Source organism: Silurus meridionalis, chromosome 9 (genome assembly GCF_014805685.1).
Source record: "Silurus meridionalis isolate SWU-2019-XX chromosome 9, ASM1480568v1, whole genome shotgun sequence".
Classification (NCBI taxonomy): Eukaryota; Metazoa; Chordata; class Actinopteri; order Siluriformes; family Siluridae; genus Silurus; species Silurus meridionalis.
Genome location: NC_060892.1, coordinates 13557070 through 13577115, shown reverse-complemented (window position 1 = coordinate 13577115; position 20046 = coordinate 13557070). Strand labels below are relative to the sequence as shown.

At 35.2% G+C, this 20046-nt stretch overlaps 1 protein-coding gene and 1 long non-coding RNA gene across 2 annotated transcripts; one reads left to right on the top strand and one right to left on the bottom strand.

Annotated features, from left to right (window-relative positions):
• Window positions 1–332: 332 nt before the first annotated feature.
• Window positions 333–9667, bottom strand: LOC124391353. Its single transcript, XR_006926931.1, has 4 exons — window positions 9542–9667; window positions 7457–7543; window positions 5152–5235; window positions 333–1780 (listed from the first exon to the last, which is right to left on the bottom strand). It is a non-coding gene; the product is annotated as an uncharacterized LOC124391353 (long non-coding RNA).
• On the top strand, window positions 2986–19435 carry chrna7a (cholinergic receptor, nicotinic, alpha 7a (neuronal)). Its single transcript, XM_046857875.1, has 10 exons — window positions 2986–3141; window positions 6121–6260; window positions 7475–7519; window positions 9622–9731; window positions 10791–10870; window positions 12724–12891; window positions 14170–14364; window positions 16741–16827; window positions 17048–17157; window positions 17736–19435. Exons 1-10 carry the CDS (start codon window positions 3087–3089, stop codon window positions 18219–18221), a joined length of 1476 nt encoding a protein of 491 aa, XP_046713831.1. The 5' UTR covers window positions 2986–3086; the 3' UTR covers window positions 18222–19435.
• Window positions 19436–20046: the final 611 nt, after the last annotated feature.

Here is a 20046-nt window from a genome sequence, read left to right as displayed (position 1 = left end):
GACAGGAATTTAAATTGCTGTGTGTCGCATTATAATTACAGCAAGATGGAGGGTCATGCTTACAATCTCTTAGCCATAGAAGACGATCAATAACTGATGTCATGTGCAGTATGGCTCAGTGTGATACACCACTGACACCTGTGCATTTATAAACTGTGCTTTTGCATATTTACTCAAAGATTGATTTACTGTTTGCTGCTTTGTTGACCTTACTGTTTCTGTTGGTCTTACCATAATGTATAACTGATGATCTCTGAGTAGAATAGTTAAATAAAATAGAATAGAATAGGCATGAGATTACCGTACTTAATACAATGGTAATGAGAAATATCTCATGAAAAAAATGCATTTATTTTGTAACTATTTGTAAAATAAACTTGATGTAACATGTGTTTGCAATTCAACACAGAGAAACAGATTTTTATAGAAACAAAGAGTGATGATGATGATCAGGGTTGGGCAAAGATACATCAAAATGTATTTCAAAATAAAATACCAAAATTATTTAACTTTAAGTGTATCAAAATAAACTACAAAATACAGCAGCCACACCAAAATACATTTACAAGGGAGCATGACATTTCTTAGCAAACATTCCATCAATTGGTCTATTTGATCTCTTTCACCATTACACTGACATGCAATAAATCTGATATATGCAACCAGTTAACAGACCAAATATTCACATTCATTTACCTGTGATCTCCCAGATGAAGGTTATTTTTAGTAACCAACATTTTTATGTTTAACAATTTGTGAAAGACTCATAATTGTATCCTAATGTAGTTATTTGGTGTTTGGTAATGAAGGGCTACTTTACATCAGCAACACTGACTCAATGACTAACATGTCATTCATAAGAAAACAACTGATGGCACCTGCATTCATAGCAACTAGTTTCATTTGATTGTTAAGCATAAATATATTATGTGTCAGGCAGTTCATTCATGCAATGGTATGCAAATCATCATCCTACTAAACAGCTACTTAAATTAGGGTACAATATTTTTCAATCAAATATTTATTTATCAATCATTGGATTTGAAAGCTGGCAGTCTGCACATGTCTTACCTTGACCACCTTCTTCCATATGGTTCAATTTTCTTTTCTGATCTCAACAAGTCTGGGCAAAGTGCTGAGTAGGCACCAAACAGAGGCAACAATATTAATAATGTCATCATGTAGACTTCTTACAAAGTATTTTACAGTATTTTAAAACTACAAAACTACAATAAAGTATTTTGATACAAAATTGGAAGCCATTTTTATCAACCCCATCAAATTCAAAAATCCATTTTTTTTAAATATGTATTTAAATTATATGTTTATTATAAATATTATAACGTTATAATATTATAAATATTATAACGTTATAATATTATAATCCCTGATGATAATGATGATGATGATGATTATGATAAGGATGTTGATGATGATGATAATTCACAATGTGTTTTATGGAACAATATAGCAAACTGAAACCTATCCCTTTTTTCCCTATAAACAATAAACAATGAGTGTTTGTCCCTACATGGTTTTCCTGGAAATGTCCTCAGGTGGCAATATGTGCCAAGTGTTTAGTCCATCTGCTACTGTGAGAGTGATTATTACCCAGCTCAGCTGCAAAGACCTGTAAACACCTCGATGTACTGAAAAGAACACTCTCATTCTCCATGGGCACAAGACTTGATACAGAGCTTTAGCTGAAGAAGGCCAGTCAGTGCAGTTAGGCTGGATGCCAAGTCTCTGCCACCTCACTTTCAATCACACAGCACATGAGCTGCAAGAGACCCAACAGCATTGCTTTAACACACACTGGGAAAGCAGAAAAACATCTGACATAGGACTTTTTATTATCCATATTGCGAAGGATTTCTGTTACATATTTTATTAAACACAATATGAGGTGTATTCTTATAGAATACTGTTTGTGTGAGAAGAGTGTTTATATTAGATTTCTCCATTCATACTCCTGAGGCTACTCCTGAACATAATGGTTCCTAATGAGATTCATTCTCAGATGTCATTCTGTGCTGCTGGATGCACTTTACACGAAAATCTCTTACTGTGTATAGATACAGTGAATTTATAGAACCAACGAAATCACCACAAACACTAAGAATCTGAAGAAAAATATATTTATTTAGACCTGTTAGTGGAAACTGGTCCTTAAAGTATGAGGTTCTTCTGAAAGGACTATTCTGAAATGTAAAAAAAATCCCAAATTCTCTCTCCACCCTAGAGAAATATATTTTATACTCCGAATTGATATAAATGTTTGGAATAAATCACAGATAATTTTGCTTGCATTAACATATCTGAATTAATCCAAATAATATCTTGCAAATCAATTTACTTCAATCTGGGAGTTGGGTGGTAAGTATAGGATCAACTTCTCCACAATATATTCTTCTCTATTTCACACTGATATAAAACCTATTAAAAGTGTGGATGGATTCCTTAGAGAAATGGGGGCAGACAGAGATTTAGAAGTTGATTTTAAACCTGTGCAGTTTATATGCATCAATCTATAAAAATACCTACACAAAAGAAATGACAGGGCATAATATATCACCAACTCTTTCCATAACTGAAGATCACGTGTGTAATGAGAAGTGACTATGATGATGATGATGATGATGAATATGCAGGTTTTCTTAATTTCCAAATATAATTCTTCCATGAATGACTAACAGACGTCCATCTCTAAAGGGATGGGGAGAAATCCTAACCCAAAGAGAATGGTATTACCGCTGATGTTGCCAGATTGACTATTTACACCCATCTATTCTACTTGCATTACATTACACAGGAACAAAATATAAAAAACATTCCCATAATATTCGTATTATGTCTTAAAAGTACCCGCTGTCCCAGTTCATAGTGAATTTAAAATCACTTCAATAATGATTTATGTGAAGATGCGCGCTCCAATCTGGCAACCTCTTGCACTTCCATCTCTCTTCACACCCCGCATACACGCCGCATTTACAAGCATTTTCAGTTCCAGCCCTGACCGAGGAGGAGCAGGTCTGCCTCGGGATCGTCCACAGTCCTAATTTCCTTTTTGTTTTTCTAGGGTTAAAATGGGAATTTGTGGTTTTGCGCTTTGTTTAATGATCACTACATGTTTGTGGAGGGGTGAGTAATACAACGCATGTTTGGATCATATATTAACAATAGATCTTTAAGTGCAACATGTTTATTAACAGTACATAATTGTAATATAATGCAACTTGTCTATTAATGGATGGAGTCTTTAGCTCAGAACTGCTTATTTCTGCTATCATTCTGGCAGAAATGTTCTTATCCTTTTCTTTATTTTACAAAGCACTAAACCAAAAAATACATAAATCACTGTTCCTGCTATAGCTTTGAGTCTAATTTGTTCATTATTGAAGATGTGATATGGCTGTAGTACAGACTCGCTGTTTCATTAAGCTTCAGGCCACTTACTGTAGAGAGAAGCACTTAAGGCTGATTGCATTGTTTCTGCATTAACTTCAGCTGGGAAAATCAGTAATTTGATTATTATTATTATTATTATTATTATTATTATTATTATTATTTAGCAGGAGATGCATGTCATAAGTGTTGTCAAAAGTGTATGAACTGTATATATGCTTTATATAGAAATTTGCAGATGTATTTTATCTAGTCAACAGCAAAAGTCTTCATCTTTAAAAAGGAAAGTAAATAATTAATTAAGGACTTCAAAATTAATATTAGGTTTATCATTAAAAAAATGTGTGCAACACTAACAAGCAAAAGTAACAGACAAGTCTCAAAGATTTTTTTTGGAACCTAAAACACCAAAAAGCTTGTATTCTCTATTGTATTTCATTTATAAATATGCACTAACTATTGCACTTGTACATGCGTATGAAAATCATAAACCAGTTTAATAAGGTAATGATAGAATATAAATTAGTATATTCTGTCCTGATTTAATTATGGCTGACAAAATTATCTTTAGCATGTCTTTGGCATTTCAAACTGCTTTGTTGGAATATCAGTGCATCTGAGCTTGACATGTTAAAGTTAGGGATGTACATTGATTTTTAAGTTTTAAAAGTAGAAAAAGAGCAAAATTTCATCTTTGTTAAATATATAATCACCTGAAAATAAAAGAGAACAAGACTTTTAGTTCCATGCTCAAATACAGCCATTATGTTCCTCCTTTTTGCCCTCTGCAGGTTCAGTGCTTTTTGGAAACAAATCTTTCCTCTCATTACCTTATTGGTAATTGTGTTTCTCCTCAGTGGAAGATTTTGTTTTAGGTCTTTAATCACAGCATCTATTTTTTTTCCACAGAGGAGATTAGGAATGGAACTCCATTCCATTTTTGTTCATCTGACTAACCTTAAATTTAATTTGCAATTACAGCTGATGCTTTGTGTCCGTATACGGAGCGTATGCTTCTCTCAGTGCATCACATCTATCTTACCATCTCACACACACTCTCTCTCTCTCTCTCTCTCTCTCTCTCTCTCTCTCTCTCTCTCTCTCTCTCACTTTCTTACTCTGGATGACTCACAAAGGCATAATACATAAAAAAAAAGGCTGATCTAATCTCACCAAAGGTTGGGTCTAAAAGTTGATTATGAATGGTTAAACTCTTCTGGGATTATTTCCTTCCACAAAGCAGGCCTTCATCTCTCCTGCCTTTTGATTGCAAACGTTCCCTTGCGTCAAAGAACTCATGAGAACCACATGGCCTCTTGAACTTTTGGTGAAAAAAGTGTATTTAATTACAGGTACATTTAGAGGAGAATAACAGGTTTTTGCAGTGTAATGTTAATGACTGTCAGTGCATCACACGATATTTGAGAACCCCTAAAGCGTTTTTGTTATGATTTAACATTTCAATAAGTAAGAAATCAAATATTTGTGGTGTGCTGTTATAGAAAAACCTTCAACGATAATTGAATGTGGTTTAACACGAGGCAGTACCTAAAAACGTGCATCAATAAAAAAGTGGTTTATTCTACCTAGACCACAGCAGTTTGCCAAAATTATATTAATGGACAATATACATTTTTATACATTCAACAATTTTATTTATCTTTTTTCTTCCCCATTGATAATAATATATATATTTAAATTTATATTACTGCCATGTTTTAAGTAGATGCCCAGGGGGCTACTTACAGATGCATTTTGAAGCCTTTATTAATAATTCTGGTACTGGTTCACCGGTCATGGACTAAGAATCCCATCAGTGTTAAAATTCTTCTAAAAGGGAATACAGATAAAAAAAAATTGAAGAAGATTTGTATTTTGTTATGATTTGTACTATTCTGGAGACTCCTTTTGCAAATGGTAACTAAACATCTTTGAACAGAAAATTCACAATATTGAAGGTTATTTGTCCGAATTGTCGCTACAAAAATGCAAATAAGAATGAGCAGAATAATTAATGAAAAAAATTATATTAATACATTAAATATTAAACAGAAATCCTTGCTTAAACTACAGGATTGTTCCCAGTCAACTACAGAGAAGAAAAATGTTTTTTTCAAATTGTGCCGTTTGAATATTCAGAAAATAGTCAGAAATGTGGGAAGGTGTGGATCTGAAATACATATATATACGTACATCTGTGTATGTATGTATGTATGTATGTGTGTGAATTATGAATTTAAGTATTTAGATTTTTACATGGTTTTTATGTATTTTTGTGTTGTTTTTTCAGGTTGTTATGTGATATTTTTTGTATTGGTTGGTGGAGCCAAGTTGACAATAAAAGTAACAAACTAACTAAAAGTCTAAACAATCCAAATACATTGTTCATAAATACAATGCCTTTGAAAGAGTTAAAAAGTGGAGTGTGATATTTTACTGCATGTGTTTTAGTAAGTTTGGTTAATTTGTTTCCTCTAAGAGCGATACAGCTAGAAACTCTGAAAACTGAGCAAAAAGTCACTGATGAGAGTCTCAAATCGATAGACGTATACAACCAAACGAGCTGCTCAAGCTGTTCAAGTTGATTTGCAAGCACTTCTTATTTGCTGAAGACTTCCTGCCCAGATTGCTTCAAAAGGTTGAAAGGTTGAAAAAGTGCTGGAAGAAAAGTGCGCCTTCGCTCAGTTTGCTGATTAACTCTGTCATCCTCAACAGCATCCATTCAGGGAGAGCATCAGAGGAGGCTGTATCGAGATCTCATGAAAGATTACAACCCTCTCGAGAGACCTGTGTTTAATGACACCCGGTCGCTTACTGTCAACTTCAGCTTCAGCTTGATGCAGGTTATGGATGTGGTAAGAGCAGCTGGAAGAGATTTTGTGAAATTGTGCAAGAGAAAGTAAAAGCCTATAAGTTGTACATAACGTAAAGCTCTATTTTTCTTATGTTCATACATCAACATATGTGAATTGGGTTATATATTCTGTTCAAGAATTTCTAAGGCACTAAAGTTACTCAGCTACTACTCAGTAATTATACTAACAAAGAAATGGTTTGGAACTTCATTATGAACCGACTAATAGTTGCTGAGTCATATATCACTTGGAAAGCTATTTCCTTTAAATTTATTTAGATTCAATGCTAATCAGATCAGTTGCCCTAAGATGAACATATCTCCAACTACACATTCATACAGACCCCAAGCTAGATCTCCAACTACACATTCATCCAAACCCCAAGCTAGATAGCTAAGAATAGACCAAATATTATGCTAGGTAAATTACTAGCTTGGATTGCTAGCAAATGGTAGCCCTTAGAATTGAGTGTTATTGTGTGACTAAGCGATATCTACAGGAGGAGAATATTTATGCCTTCAGAAATAATAGCTTGATTATATACAAACAACGTAAACTGAACAATAACCTGACATTAAATAAACTAGAGGATTTTGAACCTGATTTCTTTTTCTTTGTGCAATTATAATGTATTATTATTTTGTAGCTTATAGTATACAACTAATTGTCTTGACAACTAACACTTGAATTAGTGTTGTTTGACAAGTTGACAGGTTCAGCGGCTGTAAATGAGGAAAACATTCGAGCAAATTCAGACTGATGGAGATTGGGTGATCGGGTGACAGTCTGCTAGTGTTTTACATGGGTTATATAAGGGTGTTTGGGACGAGGTTTATGAGGGTGTTGCTTTTTAACAGTTCTACCATTTTACTGTAACATTGTACTGATCGTGGACTGAATTTTAGGATCATGGCTATTACACCGCAGGCTTATCATGTGCCCAGATGCAGTGAAACCATCAGTACATTTAGAGTGTAAAAATAACCTTGTCTGATTGTTTAACTGATAGGAAGCCTGATGGACTGCACAGCTCTTGTCCTAACCATTAAAGAGCCATCTACTGTAGAGATTCTTATCTGAACAAGTTCGTTTAAAAAATGCTTGTTATAAACGTGTGCTCTTTAATATAGTGAATTGTTTTTGTGCTAATGTTTTGCTTGTTTTAGTTATTTAATATTTGAATCATGATTTTATACCTCTGTCCATGTACGCAGGATGAGAAGAATCAAGTTCTCACAACGAACATTTGGCTACAGCTGGTGAGGCGAACTTTTTCCACCACCCTGTGTATGGAGGACAATGATGACTTTGTTAACAATATTAAAAGTTCAAACTTTTTTTGGGCTATATAAGGCAGTCCTGAGTGAAAGCTTTAGAAAGACTGAAGGAAAATATATAATAGAAAAAAAGGAAATAAATAAATATAAAAATGAGGGGAGAGAAAAAGAAAATCACAAAATATTAACAGATAAAAGCAGAATATGTGCAGGAGGAAAAAAAGGAAAAGAAAACAATGCACGTAGGATGAACATTCTGGAGAAGGAAAGAAACAAACAATTAAAAAAATAAAATAATGTATTTTTTATGTGTACTAGCATGTCTGAGATGTTTGGAATGTTTTTTTTACATTCAATTGTAAAAATTTAAATTTTGCCCCACAGATGAAACTAAACACTAAAGAAATACAAATATAGACACAGATTGGTGTTGCACTATAATTTGTTTAGTTTAGAAAGCTTGCAAGGACAGCTATCCAGTATGATGCAAAGATTTTTGTACTTTTTTAAATTTAAAACGAATTACAAATTTAAGGCATATGTGGATTAGATAGCTGAGGCATTCTTATGTCTGGGTTTATTCCAGTTTTTTTCCATTTTCTACTGAAGGTAAAGGGTTCATGTAAAACAAAGTTCAGGTTTATGCCACTGCAGCCGAATTTAAATCTAAAATTCAGAATGAAATACAAATATTTGTGTACTAAACTGTTCAGATAGTGTCATGGTGGGATTTTTGAATGTAACACAGAGTAATTACATTTATATATATGTAAAGCACAATTCAAAACTAGGTGTGCAGGACGTGGAGGTTAATAACCGCCCAAAGCAAGCTCATGGATTATCCTGCTTATCTTTTTGTTTATGGTCAGTTGCCAGCACTGAGAAGTTAAATCTGTTGTAGATGTTCGCAGTGCAAAGCTGACTGAATGGAATTAAAAAAAAAAAATTAATTTTTTTCTTAGGTATTTTATATATACGGGTAGTTAGATCAAGAATTCTGCTTGGTGTAAATCTTATATACTGTTCTTTCTCATTACTGCAGATGGCTGTGCCTGTGCATTACCTTTTTTTTCAATTAACTAAGCACTCTATATCTTTATAGTTAACATGTCCAATACATTTCATTACAAATAATAAAAAAAAAACCTATAAAATAAAAAAACAAGCTGCTATTACATATTCCCTCTAGCTGTTATCTTTCCCACCATGAGACAGTATAATGTACACTATGTTCCCCATCCATCAACTTGAAGTGTTTTAAGTCCCCTGTGTGAAAAACAGTCCGGACTTGTAGATGGAGTTGACCTTTTTCCAGAGCACAGGGTGTAATTTTCTGCCTGTGCTTCTATAATTGCACTTGGACATGCATGTTCCAAAAATGTATCTGCATGCTTTTAAAACCATCACATGCATCTTCCTTAAGGGACGTTATAATTCAGTTTAGATGCTAATTAGTGTGCTTAATGGATTTGCTCGATATGTTTATAGTAATTTTACACAAAATCCTTGCTTTAGTTGATGTTCCTTTTTTTTGCTCTGATTGAAACTGGATATATGATGCATGTGAAGAGTAAAACACATGATAAAATGTTGTGCAGTTATAAGAAATTATAAGCTACTGTTCCCCACACAAAATGCAGAAATGTTTTATTTCTCTCACAGAATATATTGACTTTTTTTTAATTACATACCTGTCAACCTAATTACTACATAATTCAGTTATAATATATATATATATATATATATATATATATATATATTTTTTTTTATACTTTTGTAGCTTTTTTCTTTTTTCCATCACATTATTATTATTATTATTATTTGTTGTTGTTTTTTTATCTTTGCAGACAACTTTATATTTTTATTATTATTTGCCATTGTAGTCTTTTTGTTCTTCTTTTTGTGTTCCTTTCTTTCTGTCTCTTGTATTTAACATCACACTTTGAACTGCATTTTAAATAAAATATAAAAGTATGTACGTTTATTATCGTGCCATTATCTTACCTTAATATGATTTCCACTTCTTCAACCTATTCAGTATGTTTCAGCATTTGTCGTATGGTTGTTCCATCATTCTCTTACAGTACTGGTTCGATCATTACCTTAAATGGAATGTCTCGGAATATCCCGGCGTGACGAGCGTCCGATTTCCTGATAGCCAGATTTGGAAACCTGACATCTTGCTTTATAACAGGTCTGTAAAACATGGCAATCTTTGCAATCCCAGATGTCTCGAACTTTATCCTTGCCTGTCTATCTGAAAAAGATTAATAGTGTTTGACTGGAGGCCGACCACACAGAATGGTGTCAGGGTTTACAAAAGAAGCGGGGAAACGAGCTGGCAAGAAGTGCAAGGACATCAAGTCTCTGCTCTGTGGTGAAGAAAACAAGATTTTGCCTCATTTATCAAAGTCTTTTGAAAAGAATCTTCCCCAGCTCAGCTGATTATGTTTTATTGTATTTCTGTGAACCGTGTGGAAATGAGTTTTTTAAGGATGAACTTGCCTTCACCTTGTCCTCTACGCTGAAGTCAGCAATTAATAAACCTGAGAGTAACTGCAGTGCCCAAGGTAAAAGCATAAATAATAGGATCACAGCTTTCACTGAATACAGTAGATGTTAGTAAATTTTTTAATATCCACAATAGTCATGTTTTTGCTCTTAACTCCACATCATTTGGGGTGAAAGACCATTTTATGGTCTAAATGTCACCAAATGTCAAGGTGTTCTAGTTGCAACAATTGCAAAATATCGAAAGGGTAAAGTGTAATATAGTATAGAGTCCAGTGCAAAAGTTTGCATCTTGTATGATGCTTTAATGAAAGAGAAAAAAAATTATTATTAAATTATAACTTCCTGCAAGCGTATATAAGAATCTCGGATATGTGAAACATTCTTGAATTTCCCTGACCTTATTCATTTATACTTACAAAAATCTCTGATAATAATTTGTTGAAGTGAAGTTTATTCTTCTACCATTTACAACTTTAAAATAAATTAAACTTCACAATGAGACGTGGTGAGAATGCAAAAATGAGCTAATCGAGGAATAAACACAGAACAGGTGCACACATTAGACAACAGACCAATGTCAACAAGAGCAATGTGAACAAAAGCACATGCCTAAACCCTAGATTAGCCTCTTATTTAATATCACATATACAGCAGTTACTGCTAATACACAAGTTGCTTATTGTAAATGTTCTCAATTTGTCTTTTTGTACTTATAATACATGCTTTGTGCATTTCACAGTGCCGATGAGAGATTTGATGCCACCTTTCACACCAACGTGCTAGTTAGCTCCAACGGTGCCTGCCAATACTTACCACCAGGTACTACATTTAATTTTACTTATTCATCAGTTTTACAATACAGAGAACTTGCGAAGTGTGCGAAATTCAACTGCAAGATTAGTGTGAACTCATGGCACTAAACGATACGTTTGTGGATTTTGATGAGTTGTGGTCTTAGCAGGATGGATCAGCATTGATCTGTCACACAACTCTGCAGGTCCCTGATGATGGAGCATGCTCTTAATAAATCACTCGATCTGAGAGCTGACTTGCCTTCTCCCGTGCTTTGTTCACTTACACTGAGTTTTACTCAGCTATTTTAAAGATAAATCAATGCACATGAGAGTAAATGTTACAGAAATGTGTTATTTCTTTAATGATGTGATAGTAAATTACCTTTATATGTGTGCATGTGCTTTTCAGAGTTCCCTGCTACAAGACAGAAATATGTTGGAGTCTAAGCAAAGTGGGATTTATGTGTGTTTTTCAACATCATTAAACTGAATTTATGGCTATTTCTGGCCTGGTTTAATAAGTATTTGTGATAGTTCTCCTCTGTGTAAATTTTCTGCATTTGTGTGAATTGAATTATCATTGATTTTTGCCCTCCTGATTAATCTCATCCTATGTTATACAGTATATGAAATCAATAGATAACTGCAATTGCAGCTGCATTATCAAAAGTCCAATGTCCTTTCAAGCCAACTTATCTTAATGTTGTAAAGAGTGGCGCTCATTTCAGGGCCGGAAATAAAAATCATTTTTCCTTTATAATAAAATTTTATGATTTGTACTAACAAATTTTTGATAAAATTTATACACAGCAGTGGCGGGCCATGCATTTGGTACCGATACCAAAACGCAATATAACAACGGCTGGCATTACAAAGAGCGGCATTTCACATATGGAGGGTGAAAACCATTTTACTAAAGCAAGGTCCAAACCTCTACACTACAACCGCATCTGTGCCACCTACATCATCTGGAGCAGTTCAGAATCAATATTTGTCTAATAACATGACAAAAACATAAAAATGTAAATAAAATACAACCTACTCACCAGAGATGCAGACTCATAATTTGACCGCTCCTCAGAGGCTTTAAGCCAGTGGTACCACTCGTATTCACTGTTCTGGAAGTGGCGAACAAACACTTTTTTGGGCTGAGACAAGTTAGCTAGTTTCGGGGTTGGCGGACCGCCTCACGATGTCTAGCTTTTCGTGAAAATGTATTTTTAAGTATGTTCTCTTCCTCCGTAGGCATAAAAACAAGTCTAACTTAGATGTATTAATGTGTGCAGAGCTACACATGTGTTTGCCAGTCGAACTTGGCTGTAACAGTTTCCCTCTGACCAACCAATTAGAGGATGGAAAAAATCTGACACTATTCTGGGCCAGCTAGCTGCCCTGTGAGGCAAAAAGAAATCTGATTGGTTAAAGAAACAGAGCTATTTCTTTAATGAGACTACGGTAAAAAGGCCAGCAGTTCAGACTTTGAAGGCCCTGGGAAGATTAGATTGACATGGCAGCACATAGAGGCTGAAATCTGATTAGACAAAAAATCTAACATCCACATACACATCTGGAAGCAGTGCAGCCAAAAGAAACGCTACGAAATGAAGAGAATAAACTGCTGGGAATAAATAATACAATTTCCTGGAACAAATATTAGAATTTAGGTTGTAAATGTAGGTCAGTGCTTCTGATAGTGTTTAGGCAAGCAGTAAAGGTTTTTTTTACATACAGTATACAGAGCAATACTTAACTGGTTGCATTATTCTGGGGCCAGCTTGCTTTTCTCACAGAAATTGTTAAATTAAATTCAATTAAGAAAAGTTGCCTTTTCTTAATTGAGATTATTTTTTCTGAAGCCACCTTGCTCCATGTTTGCAGGTATCTTTAAGAGCACATGCCACATTGATGTACGGTGGTTTCCCTTCGATGTTCAACGATGTGACCTGAAGTTTGGATCATGGACATATGGCGGCTGGTCTCTGGACCTGCAGATGATTGAGGCTGACATCACAGGATATATAGCCAATGGAGAATGGGACCTTGTTGGTAGGTTTCTATATCTGTATCAGTAAAAAATAAAAGATCACAAAAATTAGTACCCCCCTTACATTTCAGCAATTTTTTACCATTTTATTATGTGTTCTTGAGGGACAATACTATAGAAATAAAACTTGGATTTATTTCAAGGTAGCCAGTGTGCAGCGTGTATAGCAGTATAGATTTATTGCCTCTCGAGGCTAGCTTCTGACCCTCTCAGAACAGCTGGGGATCCCCTGCAGCTGTGATTGCTTCCTGAGCAGGCCCGGGTCCCCTCCATCCCCAGTGGGGACGGAAGGAGTCGCCCAGTGAAGGAAGACTGCGCTTTGAGGCACGTCTTGTGGGATAGCTAACAGTCTGGCCTCCTGGTTGTGTATAGGAGGTACAGGCACCGTATAATGAGGTGTAAACCACCCTCCCTGAAATAGATCGCTCTGATTGTCAGGGCCGCTGCACCACTGCCCGTTTTTTCAAGGAGAGGACCACCCTCAATTTGGCCGACCCCTTTGATTTGGACTTAATTTTGGGCTTTACGCTGCCTGACTCATCTGTCTCCATGCCTTCTGCTAGGTCAGCCTGCGGGCCCCACAACCTTCGCGAGGGAGATTATTCTCCTCGAAGAGTGATCTCCGGGAGTGGATAGTGAGGATAGCCATGCTCTACTCCCAAGCAAACAACACAAAGCTCATGTGTGTCCCCCCATAATAAAATGGGGGCAAGGAGGGACACACATGCGAAAGTTTGTTTGCTTCTTAGCCATTGCGTGCACGGATTCACACACAAAAACTTACCTGAACAAACAGAAGCTAATGCATTCATTGTGCTCCCATTTTAAAGCTTCATTCAGAGCGTGAACAATGCAAAGCGTTCCCAAAGCAAGAATTCACTATGGTACCATAGAGGCTGCACGGGTGCTTAGAACATAACCCCTGCGAGTTTCAGGGGACCACTGTATAGGTAAAATTTGAGTTTTTTAATTATTATTCAACAACACAAAATTTACCGTAGTGGAAAATGTATTTAGGGTCTCACTCTATGTGGGTAATCACAAAGACATGGCCAAGCCAAAGAAATGCTTCATCAGAGTATAAAGTTGATCGATCAGTTGAACTCTGAATTGAATTGTGGTAAATCCTTTCTTTAAGAGGACAAGTGGAGCCAATAAATAGCAACAAAAATCTCATCTGCCCATCATCTCCCAAAAAGCCATCTTGTTTCTCCTTAATTTGTTTCAAATCTGCAAAATAGAATATTCCTATAAAAACGTATTGTCATAATGTTGTCCAGAGGTTCCAGGACGCAGGAATGAAAGGTTTTATGACTGCTGTAAAGAACCGTACCCTGATGTGACATTCACGGTGGTGATGCGAAGACGCACGCTGTACTATGGTCTAAACTTGCTCATCCCATGTGTCCTCATCTCCACACTGGCTCTACTTGTCTTTCTCCTGCCAGCGGATTCGGGTGAGAAGATCTCCCTTGGTGAGTAAAATCTGCACCATCAGCACAACCGCTCATAGCAGCAGCTTAGTGATCCTGAAAAAACTAAAGATGTGTACATTCTTAATAGCATTGTGGCAGAAATATAATATTTTTTCACAACCAAAAGGCCATGTTAACACTAATCATTACAAAATGTCACAATGTTTTTTTATTCTACGAGTGTGAAATGTCAAGAGGGCCTAGGTTAACTTATATAAAAAAACATTCATCAAAATAGAGTTGTCATGGTACAGCTCATGTACAAGTTTTTTTAGGTTTACTACAAGAGATATTAATGTATGTTTTTAGACAAGTATTGTAACGTTTATACCCTGAGTTTTGTTTATTAGCACTAATAAAAGAAGAGCAGCGCACAGCACAATAGTGCTCAAAGAAACATTCAGAAGTGGAAATTATTTTAGATTTATCAGGGATAGTATGGTTGTCAAATACTTCTAAGTTTAACCATTAAACAGCCATTTTGAATCAGCTGCTATGCCATCTTGTCTATCTGTTCTAGTATATTGTTCTCTTCTTGTAATAGGAGACTGCCCCAGTAGGGTAACGAAGATGGCTGCTGAGTGCAGAGGTTTAAGTAACATTAATATAGAGCTTACTGAAGCACATAAAATTATCTAGCTAGTTTGTCTAGCACACTAGCTAAAAAAATATTTTTTCATGTTTTCATAGGTTGTTAAATGCTACCGGCTCACAGAGTTTGTAACTTGTTATCAAGTTTCTTCTGAAGCATCTAAAACTGAAGCTTGCTGATGAGTTTGGTCAGGGATGCTCATCTGTCTACACTGTCTCAGACATTGCTGATGCAGCATTCTGGAGTCTTTTCTTTTTCAAAAATGAACTATTCATCAATAAGTGGTTTACAGCAATCTGTGGTGGTTAAATTAAAAATGTCCTTCTACCAATTTTTTTGTATTTTCTATGCAATTGGGAGGCAGTAGCTCAGTGGTTAAGCTTTAGATTGGAAGGTCATGACTTCAAATCCCAGCACCACCAAGATGTCACTGCTGGGCCCTTGAGAAGGATCTCAACCGCTTGCTGTATATAAAGGAGCTAATGAGATAAGTGTAATTTGCTCTGAATAAGGTCATAAATGTAAATTATACTCCAAAAAGTACCATTATAGTGAACCATGTAGTCAAGTACTGTAACAAACGTAAATTTTGTAAAAAGTGTAAAAAAGTATAATTTGTTACTTTCCACCCCTCATTACTTGTAACAGTAAGAACAATACAATTGACCACTTTTAAAGCTAATGAGCCGATGAGCTTTTTGCATCTCTATAGATCCTTATATAGTTCACCACCATATAGTATTACCACTACTCCTTTTTGCTGACGTTAGTAAAAGCTATAAACATTACAGGCGACATTTGAAACTGCCACCCAAGCAAGCACAGCACATGACAATTTATGCAGTCATCCCCACCAGCTGAGATAAATGACCAACCTTGAGATTGATAGTCGAGTCAGACATCAGCTCTGTGATCGATGTAGGTAGAGAGCTCTGCCTGCCAAACACCTTTATTTTCAGAGTAGCTTTAGTTGGAGCCCCGATACAGCGTCCTGCAGGGCAGACTCCAGGAGACCAAGTCTGAAATCGTAGTCAAGCCTAATTTATTTTTTCACTCCATCAACCCATAGATTGTATTACAGTGGTGGTCTGTCTGCCAGAAGGATGTCGTACTCAGAGCAATTAATTGGTGGAGGCTTCCAGAATCAATACAGAGGATTTCAGAGCTTTATAGTTTGAATTGAATTGCGTGTCTAGTGAAATTGGGCGCATGTCTGTCTTAAATGCATCTATGTGTAACAGTGACTTTGACTGTGAGGCCTTTTTTAATCAGTTGTGATTTCTTGTCTTTAGATATAGGCATTTGTATCTGCCATTCAGCAAATGCTAATCATTTACAGCTTTGTACATTTTCATTTTCATTTTTTTGCTTCAAAAAGTACTTCTATTGCTTTCATTTTGAGTCATGATCCTTCTGTGTTGTGGAGCACCTATCAGCCTTTTTATTAGTCTTGTAATTTGACTGATGCAAGATTATATAGTGCTATGCACTTTAGAATTCATCACTGCCGTCATGTTCATATTAAGCTCGGTAGCATTATGAGTGAAACTAATTCTTCCCTACACAATTTCTCTCTCTCTCTCTCTCTCTCTCTCTCTCTCTCTCTCTCTCTCTCTTAGCACTTATTAGGCATTCTCTTGAATCTGCCCTGTTATATAGCTAGCTGCTTTACTTGCTTTGCTTTAGAGTGCAGAAGAAAACCATTTTAATGTATTGATTATAATATTTTATTGTCTGAGGTCATATTTTATGAAAGTAGTCATAATAAGAGTTTTCATTCCCAGGAATCACAGTTTTGCTGTCACTGACGGTCTTCATGCTCCTAGTGGCCGAGATCATGCCAGCTACATCAGACTCTGTGCCTTTAATTGGTAAGTCTAATTGAACCATGCTAATTTCAATCATGCCTTATATTAGTCTTATATAAAACAATGAAAAATAACCTGCAACTTTAGTAGTTAAATTATGTTCATTCTGGCTGTGGTGTTAAAGTAAGTAGACCTATTTTGTCATTATGGAGGATTATCATTAAAATGAAAGATTTTTCAGGAAAGATGTCGCTGAGTTTGTGTCTGTTTTCTTTTTTTCAAGCTCAGTATTTTGCCACTACCATGGTTATTGTCGGATTGTCGGTGATAGCCACAGTGTGGGTCCTACAGTACCACTACCATGATCCTGATGGAGGAAAAATGCCAAGATGGGTGAGCTGTTTTCTATAATAAAAAAAAAAAAAAAAAACAATAGCCTATATGATAAAGTGTAAATAAATGATTAGCGTAAAATGAAAAAATCACAAGAAAATACTATTGAATGCTGGGGTGGTGGTAATTAATTAATCATGGAGGACATTCCAAAAAAAACATTAAATAAAGAAATCATTTTGAACAAATATGGGAAAAATTGATTATGCAAAATTCATTACATAATGAATAAAAGAAAACACATGACCCTGAATAAATCATGTGGAAAAAAAATTATGTTGATATCAAATAATGTCAAATAAATCAATCATTTGGGGAAATCACATATAAATCTAAAAAAATTATAAAATAGATTTTGGGAAATTGAATGAATCATTTTGGAGAAAATATAAAGTAAATACAATGAATCATTTGGGAGGAGATGTGGAAAATAGTTTTAAAAAGAATGAGTAATTTTGGGAATTAAATTAAATGAAAAAAAAGAAATCACGCAGAAATAAAATATATGAATCATAAGATTATTTCTGTGAAGTCTGTGTGAATGAAAAGAGAATGCTTTCCTGGTACAATTTTTCTAGACACGTGTGGTCCTGGTGAACTGGTGTGCATGGTTCTTGCGGATGAAAAGGCCAGGCGAGGAGCGAGTGCGCTCAGCGTGCCACGACAAGCGCCCACGCAGCAGCGTCTCCAGCGTGGAACCGACTAATGGAAACGTTCTCTACATGGGCTTGCGTGGTATGGAGACCCTGCCCTGTGCCACTTCACCAGACTCCGGGGTAGTGTGTGCCCGTCTCATGGGCACATCTGAAGAGGCTCCTTCAGTGAGCAGTGGCCAGGGAGACACAGAGCTGTCCAAGATCCTAGATGAAGTGCGCTATATTGCCAGAAGATTCCATGACCAGGACGAAGAAGATTCTTTGTGCAGCGAGTGGAAATTCGCCGCCTCGGTTATCGACCGCTTGTGTCTCATGGCCTTTTCCATGTTCACTGTCCTTTGCACCATTGGTATCCTCATGTCAGCTCCGAATTTCATCGAAGCCATTTCCAAAGACTTTTTCACTTAAACTCTTTGTGTGTGCATTTTTTTTTTCTGCAGCTTTTTGGAGTTTTTGCAGGTGCTGTGGTGTAGTTCAGCCAAAATAGAATGTACACATTTGTTCATTCAATAAGTAGAGAAAATAAGTTGAGACATAACTTGTATTGCGTTTCTAAATAAGAAAATCTTTAAACCTCAAACTTGTCTTGGCTGGATAACAATTTTTGTGTACATTTCATTTTTTAGCTGAACTCTTGAAACTTTAAAGCAAGCACGTAATAAAAGATGGAAATAGCTTTAGTCTGGTGTTTTGTACCTAAAATACAATCAATTTCTGTTATCATTCTTGGTTTTATAAGTGAATGAGAACTAAGTGTGCATCATATTCGTAACTATTCGTATAATCAATTTTAATCACAATTATCTTTACACAGTGGTGGTACTGCAACCTTATACACATCAATTTTATTTTATTTTTCATGTTTCACTTTATTTCCAAGTTTCATAGAGTGATCACTATTTCCTTGTATCTAATGAATATAATTTTGCACATTTTCATCAAACACTCCTAGAAAAACAGATAAAGGGCTTTGTTAAGCTCCAATCAGTTGAGGTCATAAGTTTGCCTGAGCCTTGCAGAATCTGTGGTATGATCAATGAAGGGAATGAAGGAGTAAATATGATTTTTAAACAAAATTAAACCAATATACATTGATGTCAAATGTATGCACACACATAAACTGGATCTCAAAATCACATAGCCCCTTTTGAAAAGGGATCAAATATGCAGAAGATGTTGATAATCCAAATAATGTCCACTTTTTGGACATTTGTTTAAAAAGTCTAACTGCTCAAGGACAAACAAGGGGCTCATAAACAACTATAACAAAACATAAGTGCAGCCACTGATCATCCAGGTAAAAAACACTGTATTAAGAATCAAGCGTGTACATTGTTAAATGTTATTATTGTGTGTTGTGGACTATATGTAAACATGATATAAGAAATAAATTGTTTAGGGCAGAAGCAAATTGAAAACAAAATGCAATTTTTTTGAAGTGTCATAATTTATTTCTTTTATTATGTTAACATTTCAACTGCAAGATTTAAGTAAACTTAAGACCTCTTGTGTAAGTCTGAGATTCCTGTTTCTTTTTTGAATTTTCTTTAAAAGTTGCATTAAGTTGCCTTTATGATATAGAGTGACAAATAAAACATATTTTTCTATACCTTAAAAAAAAATAGTGTTCATGGTCATACTTTTCTTTACCATCATGCAACTATAGTAAATATTTAAAAAAAATGGCACAGTGGATGTACAGAGAAATATACTACAAGTGACAGACACAATACATACAACAATCGTTAACCTTTAACATTAACCAACCAATGAGGGACTGAAAAAGTTTATTCAAAGAAGGTTTCTATGCAACTATGCAAAAAATTATTTTATTTATTAACTATTATAAAGTTTGAAGGTGTTATCAAGTACTGATAAGGTAACTAAATTGTTTCCACAATGTTTGTTACAAAAACAATGAAACCTAAAACTTTTTATCTGTTTATAGTGAGTTCTTCTCATCAGTTAAGTTATAGCACATATAAACAGGGCTTCTTTCACTAGCATCTGTTTTGAAGAGTTTCCTGTTTTGAAAAAGTAGTAAAGTTACAGATTTATGTCTGGTTGGACAGTTAATAAACTGGAGAATCTTTCTGTAAATACTAAATATATATTTTTATATATATTTGAATGTATCAATATTTCTTTGAATTATAGGTTATTTATTATTTACCTTGACATGAGGCACAATTAATGACTTCCAGTAATATCACCATGCCATCTGGTTACTGAC

Coding starts and splice junctions, on each gene's coding strand:
- chrna7a (XM_046857875.1), top strand. CDS start 3,087: ATGGGAATTTGTGGTTTTGCGCTTTGTTTAATGATCACTACATGTTTG. Junction 12,892..14,169: donor TGGAGAATGGGACCTTGTTG/GTAGGTTTCTAT, acceptor AATGTTGTCCAG/AGGTTCCAGGACGCAGGAAT. Junction 14,365..16,740: donor GGGTGAGAAGATCTCCCTTG/GTGAGTAAAATC, acceptor TTTCATTCCCAG/GAATCACAGTTTTGCTGTCA.